The following is a 12,212-nucleotide window of genomic DNA, read 5'->3' as shown; positions in this document are numbered from 1 at the left end:
CCACCATTCACTATCCTGGCCTTGTTTACTCATGACCATCGCAGCTATGCAGCAGCCGACCTCATCATTCCACAGATTCCTCTGTCCTAACTATTTTATGTGCTTTGTCAAAGTAGTTCTTTTTTACTCATCAAAAGCAGGAAACATTTTACTAAATAAAAGTACAAAGTAATATCATGAAGCGGAATAACAGTGACAGGTGGTGGGTTAGGCCTAGACCACAGGCTATTATGATTTAAGGCGGTGACTTTCACAATTCTTTTATTTTATTTACAATAAAATTTAAAAAAAAAATGCTGGGAAGGCCTCACTGAAGTGCATATCAACAAGTTGAAACTGCCATGGAATCTGGGACCAGCTGGAGAGGACAGATTGCTTAAATGTCTTAATCTGTGCAACACTGCCATCTGTTGACTATCAGCAACATCTCTAGTTGCTCCTGAAAACCCCTAATTTTTGTCGCTTGAATGTTTAGTCTTGAATTCTGTGTCACTTCCGGCTGCTCCCTTATATAACAAGCCTAAACAAAAGGCAAACTCATGATTTGTTTGACGCAGAAAAAATGAGCATGTGCGACCAGAAGGTAATTTTCTCTTCTCTATTTACTTTTTTCTTTAAATACTTGTTTTCCTCCCACAGGGCAAAGATACGTAGGCCGAGTGAACTGGTTGAACTCTAAATTACGTGTTTGGTGTGGATTTGTTTGTGTTGTGATATAATCCTGCGACAGGCTAGTGACTAGTTGCCCAGAATGCTGACCCTGTGAACCTGCACAGCAATAAGCAGCTAGTGACTCAATGGAGGATTATACAACAGATCACTTTGAGTCCTTCCTGGTCATGCTGAAGCAAACACCGAGAACGAGGAGGCACAACAACCAAATAAGACTACATTTTATAATGTATCTTAGTTTCTCAGTTATCTTGATGAACATATTCAGGCTTTCTTCTTGCACCAAAGAACTGCCTGCAGCTTTGTGCTGAATATTTTAGGTATAATGATTTTTAATAAAGTACTTCAAAGCTCATTGTGTTTTCTTAATATGAGCTGGTATCTTTGTAAGCTAAGCAATATTTTAATAAAATATACTAAACTGCTCATGCTGACTGCAAGCCTCACATTAAAAATCAACAAACCAAACCTTCAGACAAAGTAGCTTCATTGATGATCCTCTGCTTCCAGACCTTTATCCAAGTCAAGAGAATTTCTGATTTCTAGTACTGACAAAAATCATTACAGAAAATTTTAATATAAATCAGTTCTCTTTAAGGTTCTTGCTATTGTTTTAATAAAATGATTGTTAAAAAGCATGCCATCCTGTGACGAACCTTTAAGGATATTTTGATCTGTGTGCAAACAAAGAGACATGTTTGGACATGGAAAAATACATGCACTATAATTTTGCACGGGGGCAGAAGGGAAGGAATTGTTTGGGAAGTGACTAAATGGTAAAAGAAAAAGTATTACATAAGGAAACACAGAGGTCTTTAGCTCATTTTCTAGTAGTTATTCTGACATGTTCTTCTCTCTGATCTTTATTTTAAAGAAAATTAGGTTTTATTTCAGTTATAGAAACTATTTTTCAAAAGGAAATAAGGCAGATATAGTTATGATTGACAGATCAAAGGAAACTTAATCTCTAAGGTGTTCTTTGTTTCCAAAACAGTATTGCAGTGGATTGAACAAAATAAACTATACAGGGATTATTTTCAAACTGGATACCTAAACAGCCCAGATACACTCTGTTAAACATACTAAAGGCTTAGTATAAGCCTGACCTATAGTCAGGCTTATATGGGGAGTAAATCACAAGGCTAAACAAGCTGGGGAATGTAAAGAGATGTACTTCTCAATGAATCAACAATAAATATCTTATAGTATAACGTGTAAAATCCTGAAATTAGCCATTCTGATGATTAAGTTGAGTTTGAGTCCTCTGGTTAACTGGGGCATTTCTGTGTGGAGTGGCTGCCCCTTTTCTGTCAGTTCTTCCAGAGGTTTCTTCCTGTTACAAGGGAGTTTTTCCTTTCCACCGTTGCCAAGTGCTTGCTCATAGAGGGTCATCAGATTGTTGAGGTTTTCTCTGTACTATTGTAGGGTCTTTACCTTACAGTATAAGCTGTCTTGAGGTGGCGATGCTACTGTGATTTGTCACTATATGAATTAAATTGAATTTAAATTAATTTTCCTTGTTCTCCATGTGCCTGTGTAGGTTTCCATCGGGTACTCCAGTTTTCTCCAGCAGTTCAAAGACATGCTCATGTAGTAAGTGTTTTTCTGTCTCTATATATTTGCCCTGAGTAGGAGTGGTAATCAGCTGGGATAGGCTTAGATAGGCTGGGATTGTATTGTATTTTAACACTGTTGTATTGCTACTTTCACTTACTGCATATTAGTATTTCATACTCTTTTAGTATAACACGCACAGCAAAAACAGCCTGAAGCAGCCAAGCTAGTTTCAATGCCATTTGGAAGAATTTTCTGAATTTTTATTTTTATTTTTTAACCACAGCAGTCCTGCTTAGAGAGTCATATGAAGGCTGAGGTGAAGGGACAACTCACAAGAATCACTATTCCTCAAAAATTATTGGACACATTGTAGTGAAACAAGGTTATTTTGTCCTGAACGCGGCTGTTCAGAAACCTCTTTTACTTCTCAGTTTATTTTACTAATTAGTTTGTGCAACACGCCCAACCAATTATAGCAAAACCTATAAATATCTTTCTGTGCTTCACACATTAGAATAACCAGCAACCAACTGTAATGGGTTAATGCCACGTCCTGACTTTTAAATATAATAAAATGGCATGATCAATATTTGCGACCTTCAAAATAGGTATCATGATCAAAATATAACACTTTACTGTTTAGGCAGCTATCTTGTCAACAAGTCTGATCATCAGCCAGGCTGTGCTACAACAACAAAAAAGCTGACTGGTTTTTATTTTCCTCAATTTAACTTATTATTCCAAAAACTTCAAAAACGTAGTTTTTAGTTTAATTTTAGTTCACCTAATTCAGAAACATGATGGTTGACAGAGAAAATATTCCTCCTCCCAGGGAGGGAAACTCGATAGGTGGTGGTAACACATCCTAAACGCTAGTTGGCGCCCGCAATTAAATAAACGAAGAAGAAGAGCAGACGTCTGTTACGTACAGTTACTGGCGTTCAATGTCAGTTTGATGCATGTTTTTGAACGTTTTTTTTTTTAATTACACAGCTAGTTAAACCATTACTGGACTATCATGCAGACAGCCGCACTTAGAGTTTTTTGCCACTGGCCACAGAGTAATAGCACAGCGATGATTCATCAGTGTTTAAAATGCAGAGGTAAGCAGTGATATCTGGAAGCTACGGTGCTACATGCTAAAAACACTTATCTAACCCTCACAGTATGTAGCGTCTATCAGTGCATACAGTTTACGTTTATCTGTAGGTGTAAGACTAGACTGGGTCTACACTTGTAAACGTAATATAGCCTAAATCAAATATTTGATAGATTACTCGTCATTGTCAGTTTTCTCAACTCAAACTCTTGACATTTACTTAGTTTGTAAGCGAAGTAAATGCGTGACCTTCATAGTGGGCACTTAAGAGTCGTGTAATTATAAATGTTTCAGCTTCAAGGTGGTTGACTGAAGGAGCTTTACATACGTCTTTTACTTTGTTTTAGCACTAACTCTGCAGCAGAGCTCTCGCGCTTACGGTGTAATTCCGCCCCCGCGCGACGGTGAGGAGAAGGAGATGGTGCACCGGATGCTGCGCGTGGACCATGCTGGAGAATATGGAGCCAACCGCATCTACGCCGGCCAGATGGCAGTGTTGGGTCGATCGAAGACTGGGCCATTCATTCAGGTATTAACCGAATAAACTGATATAAACTGATCATTTCATTACTTCTGTGTCACACCAAGATTATAATTTATTAAAAAAAACAAATAAATAACAGGGGGGTTCAGCCCCCAGTTGTTGCTGTGGTTAAGTTTATTGAATTATTATAAATTTAAACATAACAGCAGCTTTTACAAGAATACTCAAATTACTTTTAATTAAATGATTATGCACAGTACTCTTAGTGTCATGTTTGCCTCTTTGGACAAAGGCAATCCAGTCGAACGTAACAATCCATTTAAATCTTCCTTCTTCTTCCTTCCTCTTAAATACAATATTTTAAATGAAATAAGCTGAATGATGCAGTGAAAGATGCCCGTATTAGGGTTGATCTTTTTACATACGAGCATGTCTGTTCCTCTCCATCAGCCTGTCACAGCAGCTGCAGCACCATCACGTAAAGCCAGTAAACCGTGCACATGATTTCTGCAGGATCTTGCAGACAGCTGATGAAATTCAATAAGATGAAAGAACAGGCTGCACATCTCACTGCTGTTTGATGTTAATTCTCAGGCATGTGGTTGATAAACAGTATTTCTAGGGGGTTTCTGAGTCTCCCAAAATTCTGAATCCAGTTCATTTCTCTCTTTTTTTTTTTTTTTTTTAAATTAAAAAAACTTTAGTAAAACTTACTTATAGGGACATATAGACTCCCCTGCAAATTACATCCTGGTTCTTCTACAACCTGAGAAGAATTGTCACATGATTACCAGTTAACCATATAAAAAGTCTAAATTCCCACTGACTGCCACAGATCTTTATCCTAACGAGGACATACACAAGATCTTTCCTTCAGTCAGTTCTCCAGACATGGCATATAGAACTAGGAATGGTTAGAAATAGAGGGTAAACTAACAGAGGCCTTATTGCTCATCACTGAAAGAGCTGATCTCATGTTAGCTGCTGCATTGGATAGTTGTTTCTGTGTGCAGTTTGCACTTTAGCCTCATGGTCCTGATTTTATTTTATTTTATTTATTTTTTTTGTGCAATAAAAATGAAAGTGACATTCATATCTCCACACCTCAAAAATTGTAGACAGCTGTACACTTTTTTTTTTTTAATTTTCCCTTCCTTCCTTTTTCTTTTTTTTTTTTTTTAAATTTATGTTAAAAGTGTCCGTATGTTTTCATCATCAGTATTAGGGCTGTGCGATATGACCAAAATCTCATATCCCGATATAAGAATTCTATCGTCCGATATCGATATAAATCACAAAAATGTAAAATTTTCTGTGAATCTCGGGCAGCTCGTCTTGCGGGAAGTGTTTCCAGCTGCGCGTCATGTAGCTGGAGTCGAGTGTATTAACCGATGCATGAAACGATACATTTTTACACATAAGTTGTAACAGCCGCCGTTTTCTTTGTGAGTATTTATTACACGGCGTGCTGCGGGGAAAAGCCTGTTCTAACGTTTGAGTCTAAGGTTTATTTTTTAGCACCTGATGGCTCCTTTTTGCTTCTCATCCGTAAACACTCTGAATACTCTTTCACGTGATTCAGTTTACTTTGAAAAGTCTCAACAGGATCTTGAGCTTTATTGTGAAAGGTTTATGTGGAAAATAAACAAGCGAACACGCGATGCTGTTACCGTTGTTGTTGCTAACGACAATGCATAAAAACAGGCGCTTGTCCGTCCGTAGTGTGGTTATATTAAATATAAGAGAAGGAGAGAACTTTAAGAAATTAATATAGCCACTACAGTGACCATCAAAACGATGGAAAAATATTGCCGTAAACAGTTTATTTTGCAACACCAGGAATCAAACGATAGCGTAAAATGAAACGATAGACGTTTTTATATCGTCATCTGACATATATCGTTATATCGAACAGCCCTAATCAGTATATGTCCCTAAATTTTGACACTTTGCGCTTTTTTCCCTACAGGAAATGTGGGATCAAGAAAAGAAACACCTTGAGAAATTCAATGAAATTCTTGCTGAGAACAGAGTTCGCCCCACAGCACTGTTACCTTTCTGGAATATTGCTGGGTTTGCATTAGGTTGGTACAACACATAAAGACATAACAGAAGATAAACAAATGATTCAAAGAGTAATGATTATTGAATTTCATAATGGCTCCCTGACGTGTCATTAACAAGTGTATAAACAGTAAGCAGTAGGAAATCTCTTCATTAAATGTTAACAGCATGTATCTCTCTCTTTTGAAGGGGCATCATCTGCATTACTGGGAAAAGAAGGGGCCATGGCCTGTACTGTGGCAGTGGAAGAGAGTATCACTGAACACTATAACAGCCAGATAAGAACTCTGATGGAGAAGGACCCAGAGAGATACACTGAACTCTTACAAGTGAGTCTCTTATCTCCGTAGCTCTGCTCTGTGGTTGCCCTTTACTGTGCATGAAATTCATATTGTTCATTATGAGATTGTGGCAACAGCTGAGTCTAAAGAGGAGCCGAAGGGCGATAATATTAGGCACCTGCCCCTCCAAAAAAAAAAGAGATTAGAGTCTAGCATACCAAAATGGAAATAATGTTGAATGTTTTTGATTATGGTGATTGTTACAAGCCAAGCTAAATAATAATTAATCAATTAAACTCAGTTTCAAGCTAGTTAATACAGCTTTGTACCTAATCGCTAATCGCCTTTTACTAACATTACTACATTTAAGTAAGAGTTATCTAACCAGCAAATAAATAAAGCCACCTTAAATTTTGTTTGAGGAAAATTTCATTCAATGATGTCTGTATCCCATTAATGCCAATATGAGTCTGAAATGGTCTCGGTCTTTCCCATATGGAAAAGATATATATATAAATCTTATAAAGTTTTTATCTGTCTTGTATGAAACTTGTATGAAAAGCATACAAGAGTGAAAACACATATAAGATCCCTTGAAAAATTATATAATGAAACTTGTATGTTTTGTATACTTACTAAAAAAATATATGAAAGTAATGAGAAGGTGGCCACTTTCATGAGTAAATCATATGATTTTACTATTTCTTTTCTATATGGGTTTATAGTTAGCTTGTGCATATTTCTAATTGCATTTATTAAAAAATTACAACTGTCTTTATTGATTGTTTCACTCATTTATTGTTTAGTGCAATCCTAGCAGCTGGATCATTTTCTTTTTTTTTTTTTTCTTTTTTGCATGTAAGCCAACCACAGTCAAACCTTTGGCACAGCCTTGTTCTCTTCCTGGATCTCTGTTGACTTTCAGTGTTAAATCTATTCGTGGGTGGAATTTTTTCTGTTTATCTAAGCAGTTCAGTACAGTTCAGGTTTACTTGGAGAGTTTTACAGTTTTATAGGCAATTTCTCCAAGGCTATGCAGCATGGTTTTTGACATTTTTGACTTCAGTGCTTTCGCCATTACACAATTACATCACTTAATGGCTACTGACATTTGTTACTGCGCACTGATGCAGGTTGAAGTTTATTTAACTTCTAATTTGGACAAGTTCCACACACCAACGCAGCTTCACAGATCATAGCACATGGAATAAAATTGGCATTTCACCAGTGGCTTTTTCATATATACTGTCAAGAGTGACTCGACCTCTCTGGATGTTTTCCAGATGGGGACAAAGCACTTTTCAGCACAAAGCAGATCTTATTAGATACACATTTTCTGACCACGGTGTATAAAATTTTTCATGACTCAGTTATTTGCAGTTATTTTGAAAAGAAAATGGGTTTAATGTAACAAACTCAAGGCCAAATAGCTTGAGAATTTTGTGCAGTGAAATGTAATTAATTAATTAAATTAATTTGTTTTATCATGAATATATTTAACAGGTGATAAAGGAATTTAGAGATGATGAGATGGAACATCATGATACAGGACTGGCGCACGATGCTGAAAATGTAAGTGTATTTTATGTCTTTAAATGTAATATATACACACTGCCAGTCAAAACTTTGGACACACCTTCTCATTCAATGTTTGTTTTTTTCTTTATTTTTATTACTTTCTACATTATAGATATATGCTGAAGACAGCAAATATATGAAGCAAGATATATGAAATTATGTATCAGAGAAAAAAATGATAAATAACTCTGTCTTATTTTTTAGATTCCTTAAAATAGCCACGTTTGCTTTGTTGACAGCACCGAAAACTTTTATATCAATTAGAAAAATGACTCCACACAGGAATAAATAAATATTGCTTCATTAGAGTATTTAACTGTCTTTACAATTTTTAAGTTGTTGAAAGTACTGCTGCCTAAATGTGTGTTTTGTGTGTGTGTGTGTTTTAGGTACCTGGATACTGGCTATTAAAAAATGCAATACAGTTAGGCTGCAAAGCTGCAATATATGTTTCCCAACGTATCTAACGCTGTTCTTAAAGCAGTAGAATTGTTTTGTTATTCTGACTCAAGTTTGTAAATGACTTAATTTGGACCTGTGTTCTCACTCTGCATCTTTGTAAATGTAAATGAAGCACAACGTACCTGTACCTGATCGTATCTGTTAAAATTTCTGTAATAAATGTCAGGCCTTGGTTCTGTTTTCTGAAGGCAAATTTTTACTTTTGTGTTGTGTTACTTTTGTGCTTGCTGCAGGAAGGTCAGTCTGCCTGTCTGAAAAGTGTCAGTGTTGATGAGAAAGTGAGAAACTGGTGAAATAAAGATACTCATGGACTTTAGATATTTCCATTTGTACATGTATCCAGTTACCCCCACATACATAACATATTTTTCATATAATTGTGCCTTGAGTTGCTTTAGTGTTTTTCTTATCGGCAAGAGCTGCAAAGACCAATATTTTAATAACTTTTAGCTGCCTTTGACCAAAAGCTCGACTCCCTAAACACGCATGATAAGAACATATTAATCCAAGTACAGACACACACACACACACAACCACCACTACCACCACCATACCATTCTGTTTCACATGTAATAGTTCATATATCAAGCTGAGCAATGACTTGTCATCCAGGCCTAACTGCTAAGCAGCCTCACACAGCTGTTCTGGGTACATTAGGTCACTGAGCAAGAAGGCTTGTCCAGGGGCCCCTAATATTCATCAGGTTGTGTAGCTTGAGCCAAATGTTCATTCCCCCCCTGACTCAGTATCACTCTGTCCATATGTCCATTCAGTTGTGACCCAAACCTGATTTCTCCTAGTTTTAGCATTTTTTTTTGAGCATGAGCATATGATACATGCTGACTCATGGCCAGTAGTGGGGGGTATTAATCATCTTGTTGGTTGAGCAGATAATAATGTTATTTAAAAAAACTGAAAATCTGATATTTATTCATTGTATGTGAATTGATAAATATAAAAAAAATAAAATAAAAACCACAGACAGAGTCATAGTAAAATGTTCAGTTTGATTGTGCCATCATAAGAGGTTCAGCCTGCACATGTTAGATGAGATATTGAAATATGCAGATTTCACTTTCAGCTGCTTATTAATGGTGGCTGCCTGACTGCAGGTCAATCTTTACATTTGCTTTATGCTATTGCAGCCCTGTGTGAAGATCCATTTACCTTAGCATAAGGTCAGGTCCTGACTTCAGGGGTTAATATGCAGTTTTATCCTTCATTCCTGAAAAATAGAATTGTTTAATGTCCATCAGTAAAAGATCAAGTTAAATAATGTTAAATAATTTGTAGTCTGCATTATCACTGTTAGATGTTTGTGACTCACTAAATAAGCCATACAGAAACTAAACCAGGGTGTATTCATGAATGCGCTACAGCAGTGTTTTTAATGGGGGGAGGGAAAAAAGTGTTTGTGTTATATTCCAGTGAAAACTGAAAGGCTAACTTGCTAGGGAGCAAACGAACGCCAGTTTTTCTGACTACTGCTACTGGAACGCTGTCAACTTGGGTATGACGTCATTTTCAGCTCCAACGTTCGAGGTAAAAGGAAAGCACCGGTATAACTTTGTGCCTTTTTCTTTGACTCTTGGTAGTCATTTTAGTTTGGTAATCTATGGGTAAGGATCATATTTTGAAACCAGCCTCAAGTGGCTGCTTGAGGAGCTTTCGAGACCTTTTGATGCTCACATTTGAGCCCTGGTTGCATGCGCTTTGTGAACCAAGCTAAGCACTTCATCCTCTCATACGAATACAGTGAAATCTGGCTTAATAAACAAAGAATCACCAAAAAAGCTAACTCGATGCTCCAGGAAAAGAAAGGAACTGGGTTACAGTGGATGAATGCTCGCTACAGCCACTTTATACATAGAGTTTATAATTACAGTTGGTAGTTCAACTGACCCATGAGTGTGGCTGCCATAATCCCCATCTCCCCATTATTTTTCCATTTTATTTGTACCTGCTTGCCTTTATTGACTGCATGTTATTTGATTTTCGTGACCAAGTACTAATTACTGTGAGCAAAGCCTGGAGTATTCTCACAATCTCAGGATAGGATGGAAACGCATGACATTCACTTTCATAATCACAGGAGGTCACCCACTATAGATCAGAAACATGAGACAGTAGGCAGCTTTGCAAATCAAAGGTAGATCATCATACATTATCTTTGAACCCGATTAATAGTGCTGACAATTTTATAGCAAGGTGTAACTGTTTAAATAAAGCAACATATGTAAAGCTCCTTTTGTAGTGTAGACTACATCTAAATTATCTACCATATGTAAACACAAATGGTGTGCTATATATATATATATATATATAGACAATGTCTGCACATTCTGGTCAATTCTTCAATCATTTAAAACCATCAGGAGATCATGTGCATTGTTTAGGTTCTTTTCTCAGTATCAAAAGGAATTTGCTGAAACACAGACTCAGAAATTGGCAACAAGAATTTGAAGAGAGCAATAAAACTTTACTAAACTGGGACTGTCTTGCTACCCATGAATAATTGCAGTTGTAAATCTTCAGCAGCACGAAAAATACAAATCCCTATAAGTCATAAGATCTTTCGGATACAGATTTTATTACTTCTTGGCTTTAATAGTTGGTGTTTGCCAGTAATAAGGCCTTTCTGGGGTTTATGGTAACTAATAGCAAAAAAGTACTTCTCTAGAACTGAGAGCACAAGGAATTAAGTAGATAGAATTTTGCTAGTAGTTTGATATGATTTAATGAATGTCTGGCAGCTTTCAACATGTGTTCTTTCTTTTTAATTCAAATACAATCACTTTTTTTTTTCAAGAGGTGATATATATATATCTATATATATCTATATAGATATATATATATAGATATATATATATGTGCTATGAAAGACTGAAGACTCTGAAGTTGCAGGTTAGTGAGGTTACTATCCTGTTACTAGTTAAATGTGAGATGTTTCACCGTGTTTCATGTGTTTTTTGTTGCCCCTATAACTTTTTATTTAAATGTGTTGCTACATCAAATTCAAAATGCTGCATTAATATCTAAAAATAAAATCTAATTTTTTAGCATTTAATGTCGTGCCTTTATACTACTTTTACAGAAATATAGGATTTAAATAATTTGCAAGTCATTGCATTCTGTTTATATATTTTAAATTTACATCCATCTGAAGTTTTGGGGGGTTTTATAAATCAAGAGGAGTCAGTGGAGCTTTTCATCTACATCTGGTTTTCCAGGTCAACGGCCATGCTCTATAAATAGCAAACAGTAAACATTTTACTGTTCTGCGGTATGTCTGCACATACAGTAAATACCTGTGGTGTGATGTTACTATATGCTTTAGATCTCTGTTCTGCATTGAGGGACTAACTTATGTAAATTTTAGTTTGAGCTGTAACACATTCATTTTTCCCCACCCTTTTAACGACATGTAAATGAGTGTAGTGTGCTCTGTGCATATGTGTATGTACAAATGCATCGAAATGCCTAAGCATATTGGAAATCTTTTGGGTTACTGAGGGGTGTGTGGCGTGAAAGAGTGACCACGTGTTCACATCTTCACACTGTGAAGTGACAACACAAGATGCAAAGGACTGACATCACTGGAAGCTGGAATTTGTGATTTATGGCCTGCCGTGCAGTGCCAACCACCAACGGCTTTGGTGAGAGAAAAACACATGAAGGTCAGTCTTCTAGGAAGGTTAAACTGAGCAAAACCTAAAATTCTTTAATTCCTATCGAAAAACTGTTATCCATATTCAACCACATACATTTCAGAATGATTTTCAGTATATAGAACTGCAACATCAAAGAACTTTTAGGTGAAGTTAAGTCTGGAGTATAGATCTATTTGTGTCTGTGAGTGCAACAAATCTTTCATTCTGTCAAATCCACCGAATCAGACAGTAAGTATGAAAACTCGCCATCAAGCAACGTTTCATGTCAAATGTAAGTTCAACAGAGACCCTTCAACAAAAATGAAATGGATTGTTTTGACATCCCTATAGCATTTCCAGTAATA

General features: G+C 36.4%; 1 protein-coding gene across 2 annotated transcripts; it reads left to right on the top strand.

The window, feature by feature from the left end:
- The first annotated feature begins 479 nt into the window (after positions 1-479).
- On the top strand, positions 480-9,161 carry coq7 (coenzyme Q7 homolog, ubiquinone (yeast)). 2 transcript variants are annotated; one of them, XM_040004807.1, is made up of 7 exons: positions 480-583; positions 2,213-2,265; positions 3,676-3,857; positions 5,782-5,896; positions 6,066-6,205; positions 7,661-7,729; positions 8,125-9,161. In XM_040004807.1, exons 3-7 carry the CDS (start codon positions 3,747-3,749, stop codon positions 8,200-8,202), a joined length of 513 nt encoding a protein of 170 aa, XP_039860741.1. In that variant the 5' UTR covers positions 480-583; positions 2,213-2,265; positions 3,676-3,746; the 3' UTR covers positions 8,203-9,161. The 2 variants fall into 2 exon arrangements, with proteins under 2 accessions (XP_039860741.1, XP_039860740.1); XM_040004806.1 differs by lacking the exons at positions 480-583; positions 2,213-2,265 and adding an exon at positions 3,136-3,332.
- The last annotated feature ends 3,051 nt before the right edge of the window (positions 9,162-12,212 follow it).

This window comes from Simochromis diagramma, unplaced genomic scaffold (assembly GCF_900408965.1).
Source record: "Simochromis diagramma unplaced genomic scaffold, fSimDia1.1 OVJJ01000487.1, whole genome shotgun sequence".
Taxonomy (NCBI): domain Eukaryota; kingdom Metazoa; phylum Chordata; class Actinopteri; order Cichliformes; family Cichlidae; genus Simochromis; species Simochromis diagramma.
This window is presented reverse-complemented; position numbering and strand designations above follow the sequence as displayed.

Excerpts from the sequence above, each read along its gene's own strand:
- coq7 (XM_040004806.1), top strand. The coding sequence starts at position 3,248 with ATGCAGACAGCCGCACTTAGAGTTTTTTGCCACTGGCCACAGAGTAAT. Across the intron at positions 3,333-3,675 it reads TCAGTGTTTAAAATGCAGAG|CACTAACTCTGCAGCAGAGC; the intron begins GTAAGCAGTGAT and ends ACTTTGTTTTAG. Across the intron at positions 3,858-5,781 it reads AGACTGGGCCATTCATTCAG|GAAATGTGGGATCAAGAAAA; the intron begins GTATTAACCGAA and ends TTTTCCCTACAG.